Source organism: Thermobia domestica, chromosome 11 (genome assembly GCF_964235325.1).
Source record: "Thermobia domestica chromosome 11, izTheDome1.hap1.1, whole genome shotgun sequence".
NCBI lineage: Eukaryota > Metazoa > Arthropoda > Insecta > Zygentoma > Lepismatidae > Thermobia > Thermobia domestica.
In genome coordinates, this window is record NC_137464.1 from 159,777,884 (window position 1) to 159,793,500 (window position 15,617).

General features: G+C 35.5%; 1 protein-coding gene across 3 annotated transcripts in view; it reads left to right on the forward strand.

The window, feature by feature from the left end:
• The window catches only part of LOC145664529 (phospholipid-transporting ATPase ABCA3-like), a 705,558-nt gene that overhangs the window by 329,239 nt on the left and 360,702 nt on the right, over positions 1–15,617 (forward strand). For all 3 annotated transcript variants that reach the window (XM_081731273.1, XM_081731272.1, XM_081731271.1), the window contains exon 15: positions 11,035–11,114. In XM_081731273.1, the coding sequence (XP_081587399.1) occupies positions 11,035–11,114 (80 nt within the window). The remainder of the gene's footprint in view (positions 1–11,034; positions 11,115–15,617) is intronic.

Below are 15,617 nucleotides of genomic sequence, written 5' to 3' on the forward strand. Positions count from 1 at the left end.
GCTTCGTATTGTGAATTCTGTAAAAAGAACGAGGAAAAAGATTATAAGTATAGAAATAGATGATGATAAAACAAATACACTTACAATGATAAATATGATAAAATTACCTGGAAGGTATATTGCAGTAGTCTACGATCATTAACCGTGGGTACTGTTGTGAACAAGTATTGAATTTCACGCAGAGATTTTGCTTGGGCTTTACAGCACAAATAAAAATAAGCATAATAGCCACATACGGATGAACCAAGACTTTGAATTTGGCTATTATTATATTTAGAGTACATACAATGAATTTTTAGGAATGCAACATGTTCTGGTACATAAGGAGGAAGGCCTAGCTGTTAAAATATTCTCCAACACTGCAATATAAATTGCAATCCAATGGATTCCCAGTTTTGGGGATGGATCTGTATTTACAATGATTGCCAGAGGAAGAGAAATTCGTGAGGGCAACTCATCGCTTGCAAATACCCCGGTAAAATGATTTCTGAATAATGGACTACCGTTTAAAGTACTAGCTAATTGTAATGTATTCAACATCGTGAATGGAAATGATACATAACGTATACGTACCTTGTAATTTAAAAGTCTAGGATAATGTTGCGCTGGTGGTCGATCTCTAGGAGTGTGGAAAACTCTCCATACACAATACAGTTTGCAGGTGCTGCTAATTTCTCTTGGAAATGAACTTCCAATCGGATGGCTCCATGTCGTTGTAAATTCCAATAGTGACAATCTCCAGCAGAAAAATCGGGAGTTAGGTCAAATACAAACAGTGTATATCCATTTTTGTAGTAGACTCTTGAAATTGTATTTCCAGTATTGGTAAAATGTATGCCAGAGCCTGAGAACAATGTGTGGTACGATGAAATGTAGAGATTTTCTTCAAAGTTGGGTTGCAATGGTTTTGAAGGTACAGCTTTTCGATCCACGTACAATGTAAAGAAATTAATGTTTAGATGTTGAAATTCAAATGGATTGCTGGTAATAGTTCCACTGGATGCTTCATTCGATATAAATCCTAGAATAATACGATTTGGCAATGTTCCCATAAACAGGTTATCAATAGTTTTGGATTGCATATTCTTCGGGATGGTAAATGATTTCATTTGAACCCTTGTCAGAGGATACTTTGCCGGTGTAGATTGTAAAATTTTATTGTGTGCCAATTTGACACTAGGGCTGATGCTGACTTTTTTCACCTGCAACGATGCATCTAGAATATTGATTTTTGCATTGACACCACTTTCACTGGCCATAAGACAAAAGTTTGGTTTTGCAGGAATAAGTTTAACACGTAATTCCACTCCATGAATTAAAAATTTATCTTGATTAAAAATGTCACAATGAAGATGCCCAATCATATCGAATTTCATACTTTGTTTTGTCAGTTCATAGCGTTGTTGAAATCCTTTGTTCTCCCTGGTGGTTGCGTTCATATGACCAGCCGTATCTTGAAACCACATTGCTGTTTGTAAATGTGTATTTTTTAGCTCCATCACTATAATTGAGCAGTTTTTCCAGTTACGAACGATACGGATGATTATGTGACGGAAATGAAATCAGTTTATTGTTCAAGTAGATTTGTACTTCACTAAACATAGCATTTAGAAAATCATTGACAGGTGCAATTGCTTTATCCGTTTCGGTGAAGGAGGAACCATCTGGTTTCACAATTTGTGCTTGGATGTATAATAAGGTTTGTGGCAAATCAATATATTCATCACTGCTACCACTCACTACAAATTCTATTGGTGAATTTTCAGCTATTGAACTAATTGGTTTGTAGCCAATAATACGATTGTCTAGAACACTGGTTTGCGTGGGTAACGTTGAAAAAATGTCCAATTCACTTTTTACACATTCACAGGATTGATGATGTAAGAAAGCCATCGTTGAATTAATCAAAAATATCTGGTGACGATGCCAATGATCTCTTCTTCTTCTTATGTGATAATTTACGTCTCTTCGTAGGATTGATGGTGTTGTTGATCGTTGGAAGGACAACCTCAAACTGAGAGCAGTCATCCCATTTTCGTTTTATGATATCCACTTCCCAGCATAGTTTTCAACTTATTTTTAGCTTTTTCTTGTAAATTTGTTTTTGCCTCTTGCATACGTTGATGAAACGATTCTTCCAGCGGTTGATTCGAGATCACAACATCATTAATCATATTGACACCTGATTTTAATAATTCTTTTCCCACAGTTTTAGCTCCTTGCTTCACAAGTGGTAACACTGAACGAAATAAACCACCAAGGAAACTTCCAATGCCATTCCTGCTTGATAGGGACTTCCCACATAGACGTTGCCGATACCGGACAACGCTTGTTTCTGGTAGTATTGCAAGTACGGATCAGTCATGACGACAACGACGGAAATGTAGTTTTGTACACACCGTTCCAAAGGTGAATGGCATACGATGACCTGTGCTATCCCTTATATCGATTTGTATTTGCTCAAAATTCATTTTTTCCACCGGAACATAATGTGCAGGATTAAAGATTTGTACTGCATGACTTCCAAAAGTATGATTCACAGAATCCATGTTGACAATTCGTAGCAATTGTACCATTGTATCTCCAACAATGACAGATTCAATAATGTCACAGTAGACGTACATTTGTGATGGTAAGCCTAATCGTACATCCGGTGTATATTGTCCCTTTTCCATATCTTTTAAATCACTTTTCGGTTCAAATCCAAGCATTAAACTAACACTTGGTGAGATTTGTACAGAAGTATGGATTTCCTTATTGGGATGTCTTAAGAGGCATATATTATTAGTTGCGTCATGAGATATAAATAAATTGGTTTCTTTATGATGTATATTAATTGCATGAAAAAGATCTCGTATATTGTTATAATAGCGTACAGGGATCGTTACAAACTTCCACGGTTCTTGATCACTACTACTTGATGATTTGTAATATATTTTATTGTTTTCACTGTTAATGTTCAGCAAAGAATGTGGATAATGAATCTCTACAATTGCCACATCCCATTTCTGGCGAAACTCTACACGTCGTTGTAATTTCGTAATATATGAAGTCAATGTATTTTCTGGAAAATAATCCATGGAACTATTACTGGGAAGTGTAACGTAAAAATCTTGATCAGGTTCCATTCTTCTTCAATGAAGTTGCAGGGATTCACGAATTGAAAGAGGAAGGATATCCTTTCCACTGGACGAGATACTTCTTTCTGCGACCTTTTGTTCTTGTACGTAATATTTTATCGATGAGGAACGTCGAAGGGAGCGGCACTGGTTGTAATTCTTCTCTGTAGAAAACACCATCGATGAGTTGATGATTTAAATCCTGTAGTCGATACACTGGTGGGTTTCTTGGTACAATAGCCTTTACTCTAAATATTTCCCAAGTCCAGTTCTCGAGGTAACCCTTGTCAAAGATACGTTTTGTTTTACTTATACGAACAGTATCACCAACGGATAAATCCGTATCCTGTTTTGAACGTTGTAGCTTTTTGTCGTATAAGTTATGCCATACCTCCAGTAAATTGTCCTGAGAAACGTTTGCAGGTGCCATTTTAATACTGGAATGCCGACTTTCATTGTATGCTTTTACAAGTAAAGGCAATACTCTGATGTAATTGTATGTTTGATATTTGGTAAAGTATTTCCACATACGATGTTTCAATGTCTGATTAAATCTTTCTGCGATGCTGCCTTTAATATCTGGTTCCTTTGTTGTAACATGTTGCACGTTGTGTTTCCTGAGAAACTTTTGTACTGTCTTGTTGGTAAATTCAGTTCCTTGATCACTACGTAGCACAATTGAAGGGTAAGGGAAAAAAAGAAGGAATGTCACAAAATTGTATTTTCGAGAAAACGGCGTTTTAATATTGGAAACCACGTAAAAAAAGAATAGGTGTAGTTACATCTTCTGCCCTTTTAACATGGACATTTTTACATCTACGCGTACATGGCATATACAGTCAAATAGTACCAAGAGTCACCAACAGAAAGGACAAAGCACCCGAAAAAGCTCATACATGGACATTCCTTGTTTTTTCCCCTTACCCTTCAATTGGTTTCCTGTCCTGGAAAATCATTTCAAATGCATTCACTATATCCTCGGCACTTTTTGATTTTAGTGGTACAGCCCACCCGTACCGACTAAACACATCAATCACTGTAAGAATATAGCGGTAATTGTCATTATAGTTTTGAAGTGATTGTAAATCATTTAAATCACATTCCCATTGATCATTAATATTGCTGACAAGATAAAAATCTCTACGGAAACGACGACGTACAGGACGATGTAACTTGTAGGTAGGTTGTTTGTTTAACCAAAGTTTTATTTTGGCTAGAGGTATAGATTTTCCTGTGGCTTGCCATAATTTCTTTGCAGTAGAAAACGATGCAGGGTGTGCTGGATTGTAATAAATGGATTTCAACTTTTTGTTCGTGGTTTGTACGTTGACCATTGTGGAATGATACGTTTTCCTTTTGGTCGGACTTCTAAAACATCATCATCATCATCTTCTTCTTCTTCTTCTTCTTCGGAAAAAAATAATTCAGGTGCCGGTTTTTCGTGGTGCAGATCCTTCAGATGCTGTTGTACTATTATGCTTGACAATATAGTTTAATCTTCGTGGATTACCAATCAATTCTTGAGGTGTGTTTGACGATGCAAGGTAGTTGCAAAACAATTCCCAGCCTTGAGGATTAGAATGTTTCCTCGGTCGAATCACATCGCACATTAAATCTACAATATTGGATCCATGTAGTTTATTGTCGTTGATGTACATTGTTCCTTTATGATCCCACGTAATTGCGTCATCTTGTTTTAAACGACGGAATAGTAGTTCGGCTTTCTTACGATACATTTGTGGTATTGCGGCTAAAATTTCTTGTTTCGTGCTATCGTCAACATTCGGGACGTCACCATCAGGTTTCATTGATGTAATTGTAAGTGGTATTGGTTCTTCTTGTTTACGTATCACATAAAGATATTTCTGTAATATTCTATTGTACTGATTCCATTTTCTTCATCACTTGGATACGATGTATTCAATATAGATTGCACTTCACAATCGAGATTAGATTCTCGATTTTCACTCGCACGGGATGATGATGCATGCATTCGTTGAAGCATTTCTGGTGGCACTAAAACCATCTTCTTGCTATGTTCCATGATGTTTATTGTTTAAACAAAATACTGGATAACACACTTCCTACAATAGGTGCAAGTAATGCAGGTAAAAATCCTCCTTGTTGTACGGCTAAATGTTTCTTCTTTTTATCCAATGATTTTGTATTGTCTATGAGATAGCGGAGCGGGTTCTTGTAACGTTTTAATCTTGACTTCTGCGCACTTGTCAGTGGAACATTGCCTTTTAAGACATTATAACAACATTCACAAATACTATGAATTAATGAAGCGTCTGCACTGGCAATAATAGCTTTACGCAATCTTGGTTTAGCTTTGTGCAGAGCACGTAGCAGATCAGCGTGTTTCACTGCAGGAGACATCGTGACAGACTAAGTCATTCTTTTCACATGCACAATAATTTAAACATGTTTTGTTGGTACGTAAACATAATGATTCAAATCGTCGGGAAAAATATTTGTACGATATCGCATTCATCGGGTGTATCTTGTTCAAGATCCATCAGTAAATAGCCATGTGGATTTCTTGTTGCGTCTGCATAACTTTCTTGTAGAAACAGTGGATGCTCAGGCAGGATTTGATAACTCATATGCTTGATTTGTGACTTGACACATGGATTTTTAAACAACACCAAATACCAACAATTTAAACTCATATTTCTATTTGCTTTACTTTGATGAAATACATTTTGTGTTATAAAAACACACTAATATTTCGATGATGCGATCCTTTCGTGAACATATCAACAATATCACTATTCACTTCTCGCATATGGTCATCAATAATAATCAAATACGGTCCATCTTGAGGCTGAAAATCTTTCATTCGTGGAAGTCCTTTGTGAAAATCTACTGGAACCGGCATTGTTGCATACACGTCCTGCCATTCTGCATAATACCAGTATATCTTACGAAATTTCGCATTGATCATGGTTGGGAGATGTGACAGTAATCGCTTCACAAAATACGTTTTTCCACACCCACTAAGTCCTGCGAGAATACAGGTAAACGGATGTTTCCACTGTGTATCCATGATGAACACTAGCACCTTGTTTCAAAAATAATGCGTATTTAAAGCGAGTACAAAATTTTTTTGTTTTAGTTTGTAAATTCTTGCACTCACTTGTAAATGTTGGCGAGAAACGGAAAAACCGTTCATCTGTTTATCGAATAGTTGAAAAGCGTTTATTTGTTAGTCGAATAGTTGAAAACCGTTTATCTGTTAATCGAATAGTTAAAACCAGGATAACGTTTAACGGTCAACCGTGAAAGCTGATCACTGTTTGATTTAAATTCTAATTGAAAATTTTTTATTTGAAATTTGTTTTGAAATTTTTGTTTCAAAAATTTTGTTTGAAAATTTTTTGTTTCAAATTTTTAGTTTGAAAATTTTTTCGTTTCAAAAATATTGCTTCAAACTTTTTTTTTTGAAAATTCCTTAGTTTGAAATTTTTTTCGTTTCAAAATTTTTGTTTGAAAAATTTAGTTTGAAATTTTTTTTGAAAATTTTTGAAAATTTTTCGTTTCAAATTTTTGTTTTGAAATTTTTTAGTTTCAAAATTGTCGTTTAAAAGTTTTCGTTTCAATTTTTGTTTTCAAAACTTTGGTTCGATTTTTTTTAGTTTGAAAGTTGAAAAAATTTTAAATGCCATGAATCTTTCCTTTCAAAGTTTCCACCTAATTCCTAGAGAACATTGACCAGGGACCTCGTCGCGCATCAAAATCAAATCATTGATCACGTTACCGTACTACACCCGAAGGGTCCTACCAAATTGAGAGGGTATACCCGTCCATACCTTATAACCTTATCAAATAGGATAAATTGAGTCAATAAACGAACACGTGGTTGTACTAAAAAATTTTGGCAATAGGACCACCGAAACATATTGAGGTCCTGTACTATGCTTAAATTGGACAATTTCAGTGGACCCCTTGCCAAATTTTAAGAAAGGTGCAACAATATACCCGGGTCTTATGATAGGATATAGATCCCTGTAATCATATAAGGTAATAGGATCTCATCAAAGGGGATAAAATGGACCAAAAAACAAACACGTGGTACAACGTATTGCTTTCGTTTATATTTTGGCAATTTTTGTACCCCTAAAAGGGAACGAGGTGAACAACCCAAATTTATAGTGATCTATATTAGGGTCCTAAACTATAATACCAAATATATAAAATGGGCAATTTCCAAAATTAAAGGGGTGGGCCAAGGTCCCCCTCCCAAAAATTTAAAGGGGTGCACAAATGTACCTATGTCTTATGATAGGTAATGGACCCCTATACATGACCATATAACTATATAAGGTAATAGGACCTCATCCAAGCAGATAAATTAGGTCGAAAACCAAACACGTGGTACAACGTATTGTTTACGTTTATATTATTGACAATTTTGTACCCCTAAAAGGGAATGAGGTGGACCACCCAAATTTATCATAATACATATTGGGGTCCTGTACTATAATACCCAATGTTTAAATTGATCAATTTCCAAAATTTAAGGGGTAGGCCAAGGTACCCCTCCCAAATTTTTCAAGAGGCGCACAAATGTACCCATGTCTTATGAAAGGAAATGAACCCCTGCATACGCCCATATAACCATATAGGGTAATAACACCTCATCAAAGGGGATAAATTAGGTCAAAAACCCCCAAAATTTGAATTTTTGGCAATTTTTTACCCATGAAAGGGAACGACATAGACACTCAATACTAATAGAGGTACATACTGTGGTCCTAGACTACCACACCCAATTTTTAGATTTGGCAATTTCTAAAATTTAAGGGGGGTGGTCCTATGTACTCCTGCCAAAATTTAGGGGATGGGCCATGGTACCAATGCCAAATTTTAGAGGGGTTGGTCCTAGGTACCCCTAGGTCATTGATCCCGGGCCAAGATCATTGACCTTTGACCTATGACGTCACAAAGGTCGGGGTCAAAGTCCAAAGTTAGGCAGAGTATCCCCAGTACTACTAACAAAATTAATATGAAAGTAGTGTTTTTGAGTGTGTGTGAATGATAAAATAAACTGTGATATTCATAATGATCAACACATAATGCAGAAGGAACCTGCATATTGATGCATAAGTATACAGAGCTAAATTTATTCTATAGTATGTGATATTATTTCTTTTTACTTTTCGCAACATATTTTGTCGGCGTCTCGAAATTCATTGTATGCGCGACGCACTTGCATGTTTAATATAGAGGTACATATATAACGAAAAGAGCTTGCAAATGTTGGTTTATAATTGTCTAGATATTCATAAATATTAGGAATAATAACAAGAATATATGAAATTAATAATATCCATATTCGTACAATTTTCATGTGATAGAAAGTTCTTGATTCAGTAATAGAAAAGATATTGAGAAAGATTTTGTAGTAAAACTTAAATAACCTTTCCTTTGTTTAGCACATTTTGTTGTATCAGTATTTTTACGTGTAAATGTTTTGGTTCTATATGTGAACAAAATATTATTTACGTGTGCATGTTAGTGTAAGATCTTATTGTTCGACGCTATGAACATTCAAGATAAAAAGTGACTTATATACGTTTCCAGTTCGATGCCTTGTTGGAGCAATGATACCGTTATTCTTCAATCATTTGGCTGGGCTGGTAAAGACACGACAGTTGGCTATCGGACTTCCATATCTTTTGCTTTCAATGAATTTATAAATTTGTGATTTGATGAAAGGAGACATCATTAAAGAACAAACCCAGACATTCCTAGGCCTAAGTATAGGTAAGAATGTGGCCATTTAGACAAAGCTTATATCCACTTCAGATTCAGCTATGAAACGACTTGTACTACTTAACGAATCAACCCAGTGCCAGTCACGTTTAGATACATACCTGCGCTCACAACAAAAGCACGGATTCGAACCCCGGTACCCTGACATTTGGCGTTTCATCCAGGGCTAGTAACAAGCAACTGAAAGAACAAATGGCTGCTTGAGTGCTTCACCAATCATTGTGTGGTTTCATGTTCAATTTTAGTTGTATTCCCTTTTATAAAAGTTTGCCATCATATTGAATTGTACCCTGTTACCATCGTAATTTTCCAATGTTTGTTGATACTTTTCCTTGTTCTCATTAGTTTGGTCTTTGCATAACTTCTCTACGTTAATTCCATCTGATTTATTTTATGTGTTTCCTGGACTTGAACAATCCTTTCTCTTATTTTTGCTTTAACTAGATATGAATGGAATCACAGTTTGAGCCAATACAGCTTCTTACATCTCGAGAGCTTTTGTTTACTTAATATATGGTTGATATGATTTACTTCGTCTATTCCTAGAACTTTCCAAATTTCTATGTGAATTACCTTGTGCGGGAATGCGATAGTCTTTATAAATAACTTGTTTCTTTACCAAACTTCACAAACGTAAAACCACTCTCGCTGGATTCGTCGTGTAATGTGTACTTTCCTACCAATCCTTCTAAATGTTCTTCTCGTCCTACTTCTGCTTTCAGACCACTCATTACTAGAGTCATATCGTGTTTCGGGAGTTCTGTTGCATGCATCTTCGAGATTGTCGTATAATTATTTATTCTTTCCTTTTTATCTTATGTAAGGGCGTAACTTGATATCATTGTCATGTTCCTAAATTTAGCTTTCAACGTGACTCAGCATATCCTGCGCTGTTTCCCACTAGAATACACTGCTACATATGCTTGTCCTATTCTTTAGTTTAAACCACTGTATATTATAGTTTGTTTATCAATCCTGCCTTGTTCTTACTATAGTACTTCTGTTAATGCAGTACACCTATGTTTTATTTTAATATTTCGTTCGTTAGTTCCTGTATTTTTCCGAGTTGTAATATTGATCTTATACTTCAGGTTGCCATTATGTATTCTTTCTCATTGTCCTTTTCGTTATCACATTTCGTAGTCTGTCTAGTTCACCTGCCCGAGGGTAGTCTTGAAGCTTCTGCACAATATATGTTTACTGTAAGGAGTTATTGAAATTTTGTCAATCATCAACCTGGAGGACCAGGAGTTTTGTTTCAAAATTATCTTCTCCTAGCCTTGGTAGATTCCTCTACTAACTGCCAGGCAGTAGTGCAAGTTTCGTCCGACCCCGGTAATATCTGGTACCTATATCTGATGAGTGTTCCTCGATTCTTTACTTAGAGAGTTCAGCCACTGCTAAAGAATAAAAACTTATTGTGTTTCTTTTCTTATCATTTATTTATAAGCTAATATTTTAGATGTTCATTATTGCATTTTACAGAGAGTAGGTACAACTTTACGCTACTTGTATTACATGGCTCTACCTTCCAAAAGAAAGTCAGCATCCACACCGAAATGCTACATATACCGACGAAAATTACATGCCAAAACAAACTTATTTACTGTTTTCTTTGTTAGAACACATTCGAAAATGTGGTTTCCAACAGAATTTTACTGTTCTATAAATTCCTGACATATTTCATGGACATATTTCATATTTCATTCATAAAATATTTCACTTTAACGCCCCACGAATATACCCTTTAGGAGGCTAAGGAAGACAGATGATTAAGACAAGTGAATCATGATGGAAGAAATTGTGAAATGAGAATGTGGGAGATAACATGAGTACCAAGAAGGAACAAACGGATACGATATTGTCCACTAAAAATTTACTTGATCGGGGATCGGACCAGGGACCAGACACACCAAAGATAAGCACTAGTACTGAGGCTCCGCACTTCCCTTTAATATACAAGAGATAGCATGTTTCTACCATATTGATGTACTAGAAGAAAGATATATTCTTTCCTTAATCCTTTCTTTAAATCAGTTTTAAAATATTATTTTGTTGCATCTACGAACATTTAGAATCAATTAATACTTCAACTTACAGAAACTAATTCTCTTGTTAACATATTCTATTTCAGAGCTCAAACAGCTTTTGGAAAAACGGAATTTCAAGAAACCTATATTGTAACAGATAAATGCTTTGATGTCAAATTTGTAGGTAAATTTCATTATATTGTTAATTAATATATTCATTTATTAATTTCATTGAGAATAAAATACATTTCCATATAGCATTTATCAGAATTAAACTGCTAAATAATTGTAAAGAAAGACTATAATAAATAAGAATATTAAATTACTGAAAAATATGTGTAATATGAGCAAGTAAGGCGTGAGAAATAAAAAAGTACCTGGACTATTATGCGAGTTTTCCCAATATGATCGAAATCGACTACTGATTGCCACCCTTAATTTTAGTGACGTAGATCTTCAGTAAACTGCATGTGCTACTTTTCTTCTTTCTTCTTGTCTACAAACATATTAAGTATTTTATTCAATGATCATATTTTAAATTTACCCTTGCTCCCTCTAAATGTAATTGTGTTTCTTTTGTTCTCAACCGAATAACATATCGTTCTAAATTATTATTGATAGCGTACAAAAATTTAATATTTTTTTGTATCGTAAATAGAGTTTCTATAAAATGTTTTGTAATATTTATAAAATATACTTCTTTTTATTATTTATATATTATTGTTGTAACATTGATATTGGGTCGATGCATAAGTTCGTGTAGTTTTTTTTTTTTTTTTTTTGGGTTGCCAACAATGCGGCGTGAAGCGATTGTTTATCGTCATTCCGTTGTTTTACCGTAGTTTGGAGTTTGTGTGTTGTGAAACACAGGTTTTCTGATTCTGAACGTATTACTGTATATATTTCAGACAAACTAATATGGAAAAATGAAATGAAATCTTTGAGTTTTACGTCCCACGGCTATGCCGGTTAGGCTAAAGGAGACCCTGATGATGAGTAATAAATGAAATGGTGGAATGAAGAAAGTGGGAGGAAACGGGAGAACCCCGAGAAAACCCACACAACGTTCACTTGGCGAGAGCAGAGTTTGAACCCAAGACCCCATGCACCATGAACGCTCTACCACTGAGCCACCGCGTCCCATCAAACCAATATGGAATGTCAAGTTGAGAAAAGTGATCGTTTCCGTCACATTTTACTCTTCGAGTTTAACCGAGGATCCAGTGCAGCAGAAGCTGCGAGAACAATTTGTGCAGTGTACGGGAATGAAGCAATTGCTGAAAGAACAGCACAGAAAAGCTTCTCTTGACCAATGGCTAACGGATTTCTTCCAGTCAAAACCAAAACAGTTCAACACAGTGTTGCCAATTTAGCGACTTTGTCGCTAGAACTAACGACTTTTGGAAGTGTCTAACGACATTTTTTTTTTAATTTAGCGCTTAGCGACAAACCTATCGACATTTAGGAATTCAAATATTTTGTTCTGTATTTATATTAAAGGTTCCAAAATTTTGCAGTTTGTGATACTAATAATTACTTTTACGCACTCGGTTGCATCTCTATTACTATGAGCGACTTACTTCGTTGGATTCATCGCTGCAATGAGGATTATGCCCTTCTGCACTGCGGGTTTGGAAATCCGGGAATTTCTCGTATCTAAGTAGTTGAGCCACTGCCTCTGTAGCAGGCGTGAGTTGAGCAATAGCTGGTAACCTCTTGCATTGCACAGTGCGTGCAATGACAGTGGCGCTGAAGAACATTGTGCTTTTCTGGTTCAATGTAGTGCGTGTGATTTATATATTAATATAACTGCGGTTGTTCTTAATATAACTTTTAATGCTATATTTATTAATTTTGTATTCTTCAGAGTGCCTAGTGCAGTGGGTTTGTAAAGATGACCATTTTTTTCAAAGATACTCGAGTCTTCCATTGTACATGAAAAACATTTAAATTGTTTCAATCGCTTTGTCAAATTATATAGCGACTTTTTTAGCGACTTAAAAGGAGGCGTTTAGCGACTTCTAGCGACTTTCGAGAACTGAACTAGCGACATTTCACGCTCACGAGTTAGCAACAGTGGTTCAACAGGCGAGGCATTGAACTGCTACCTAAACGTTAGCAGAAGATCATAGATAGTGGAGGTGAATACATCACTGAGTGATCGTGAGTAAATGTGAGTGACAGTAAAATGTATGCAATGTATTGTTACACTCGTAGAATATGTTAGTGTTACGTCTATGTTGTTTTTATATTTAAATTAACAGAAAGACAGAATAAAAATAAAATATAAAATATAAGAACCGTACAAATTTATGCATCGACCTAATAAAATATTTTTACTAGATAAATTAGTAACAACGAGTTGAGATCAGATTCCTGAGAACTGGTGATAGAAAGAAAAATTGTAATGTAATTAATTGTTGTTTCAGTAGGCCCTATACTTATTTACAGAGTGTATTATAAATGAACCCAGAAAGCCTATAATAGGATTACTGTACAATATGTCCCAATATGAATAATATTGAATGTGTGGAAGAATAGTTTGTGGAATGGAAGGAAATTGCATATTTGATTAAAGAAAGAAAAAATACAAGGGGAAAAGGGAACTGCCGCTGTTGAATAATAACATCAAAGCTTTCGATTGTAATAAATTTTAGAAAATGATACCAGTGTTTAAATGAAATGACTTTTTTTTACGTCCCACGGTTATGCCGGTTAGGCTAAAGGAGACGGTGAAGATGAGCAATGAACGAAATGATAGAATGAAGAAAATGGGAGGAAATGGGAGAATCCCGAGGGAACCCACGCACACGGTATTTGTCCAACACAACGTTCATTTGGCGGGAGCAGAGTTTGAACCCAAGACCCCATGCACCAGAGGTGAATGCTGTACCAGTGAGCCACCGCGGCCCCTACCAGTGTTTAAATACACGGTAGAAATTACCACAGAAATACCAAAGAATTTTTATTTACTGAAGCGTATAATTCGTATTATATTAATATGAGTTGAAATTGACATTAAAATGTGGTGAAGTACTTTATCATTTTTAAAAGTTATTTTATAGAAATGACAGTTATTTTATAGAATCTGTTTATAGACAATATCTCGGGTATATCAGGTTAACTGAATTTTGGCGTAAAGAGATATAAATATCAGATCAGGGAAAACATATTAGAGATGCAAAACTTAAGAATGTAGTCTGAGAAACCTTCAAAACATATATAACACAAGATTTTGATATAAGGTGTGCCAAACGTTCCCGAAGAGCTAATAATAATTTTGAAACAGATTGTTGAGATTTGTTATAAACGAAAAGATGAAAAATGAAAAATAGAACTACATTTAGATCATGAAAGTTTAAATCAAAGATCTGTTTATTTGATAAATACAAAATAGCGAATTGCCAACAAGGAAAATCAAAATAAGTGAGTGACACGCCGTCTACTGACATATAGATCATGAAAATCAGGTGACATATTCCATAGCCTATTTTCAAAAGCTTTAGAGTAGATGTGTATTTAATCTATTTGATCTACGAAGACAGAAATCTGATCTATTTGAATGGTTACTTTTACTATGCAATCTTCTTTGATTTTCCATTTGTTTTTCCTAGCATTTATTTTCTCATAGTTCCTCACCTTGATGAAGAACTGTGTTTCATCCTGAGTTATCATTGATCCATTTATTTGAGCGTACAGACTGGTGAATACACATTTTGTTTATATATAAAACAGTTTCAGGGCTCGAAATGAGTCAACGAAATCTATTAAATAAGTTACTATAACGTCTAATGTATTTCCTGTTTATATGGGAGTAAAAGGAATGAAAGAAAGGGTTAGTACAGCAGAACGTGCTGCAAAAAATATACTTTACAAGATGTAAACCTAGTTTTGTGAGAAAAAATGCCATAAATATATATAATGTATTTCAGTGCATCAAAATTAAGAGAACATCATATACATGATTAAAATGGCTTTTTTGCTACAGACATGTGTTTCAAAACAACACCGATAACGTTTGGGAGGTGATTCCTGACACCAAGATAAGATAGAAAAAATATACCAACTTGGGTGCAGAAATCCTTCGTTTCGGAGTTATAGGCTACCAAAAACATGAAAAAATGAATGTTAAAGGTCCATAGCTTCAATAGCTTCAATACGTTGGTCTCGATGTCGCAAAGTGAGGTGTGTTCGGATAGGAGTCGAAAAACCGATCGACGGTCCTGATAGTGTAGTAGTCACTTCTCGGGTCACCGTGCGCCATTGGAGAGGCTTTGGATGGAGATTTTTGGGTTTATCCACATTTTTTACGAATTCTATGCCGCACACTACTCATGAAACCAAAAGGATCCAACAGGATCCTCACAAGAAGTGACGAGAACAGGCCCAAAAACACGGATTCTTAACTTGTGGTGGCGCGGATCTCCGGTGACCGACGAGCTGCTTGGGCATTGTGGATATGGAGTCAACAGAAAAGCACGCTGGTTTCCGAATATGCAAACCACAATGTCACATTTGAAGTTGTTTCAGTGCCAGGATTGAAAACAGACGGACACTGCTGATTGCTCTCTGCAATTTTGTCCCATGCATCAGCTGAGCTGGTTTGTGTGTGTGTGTATTAGGGAAGAAACTGAACTGTGCCTCCCCCATAACACGCTCCTAGTTACGGGATTGCTGCATATTACAA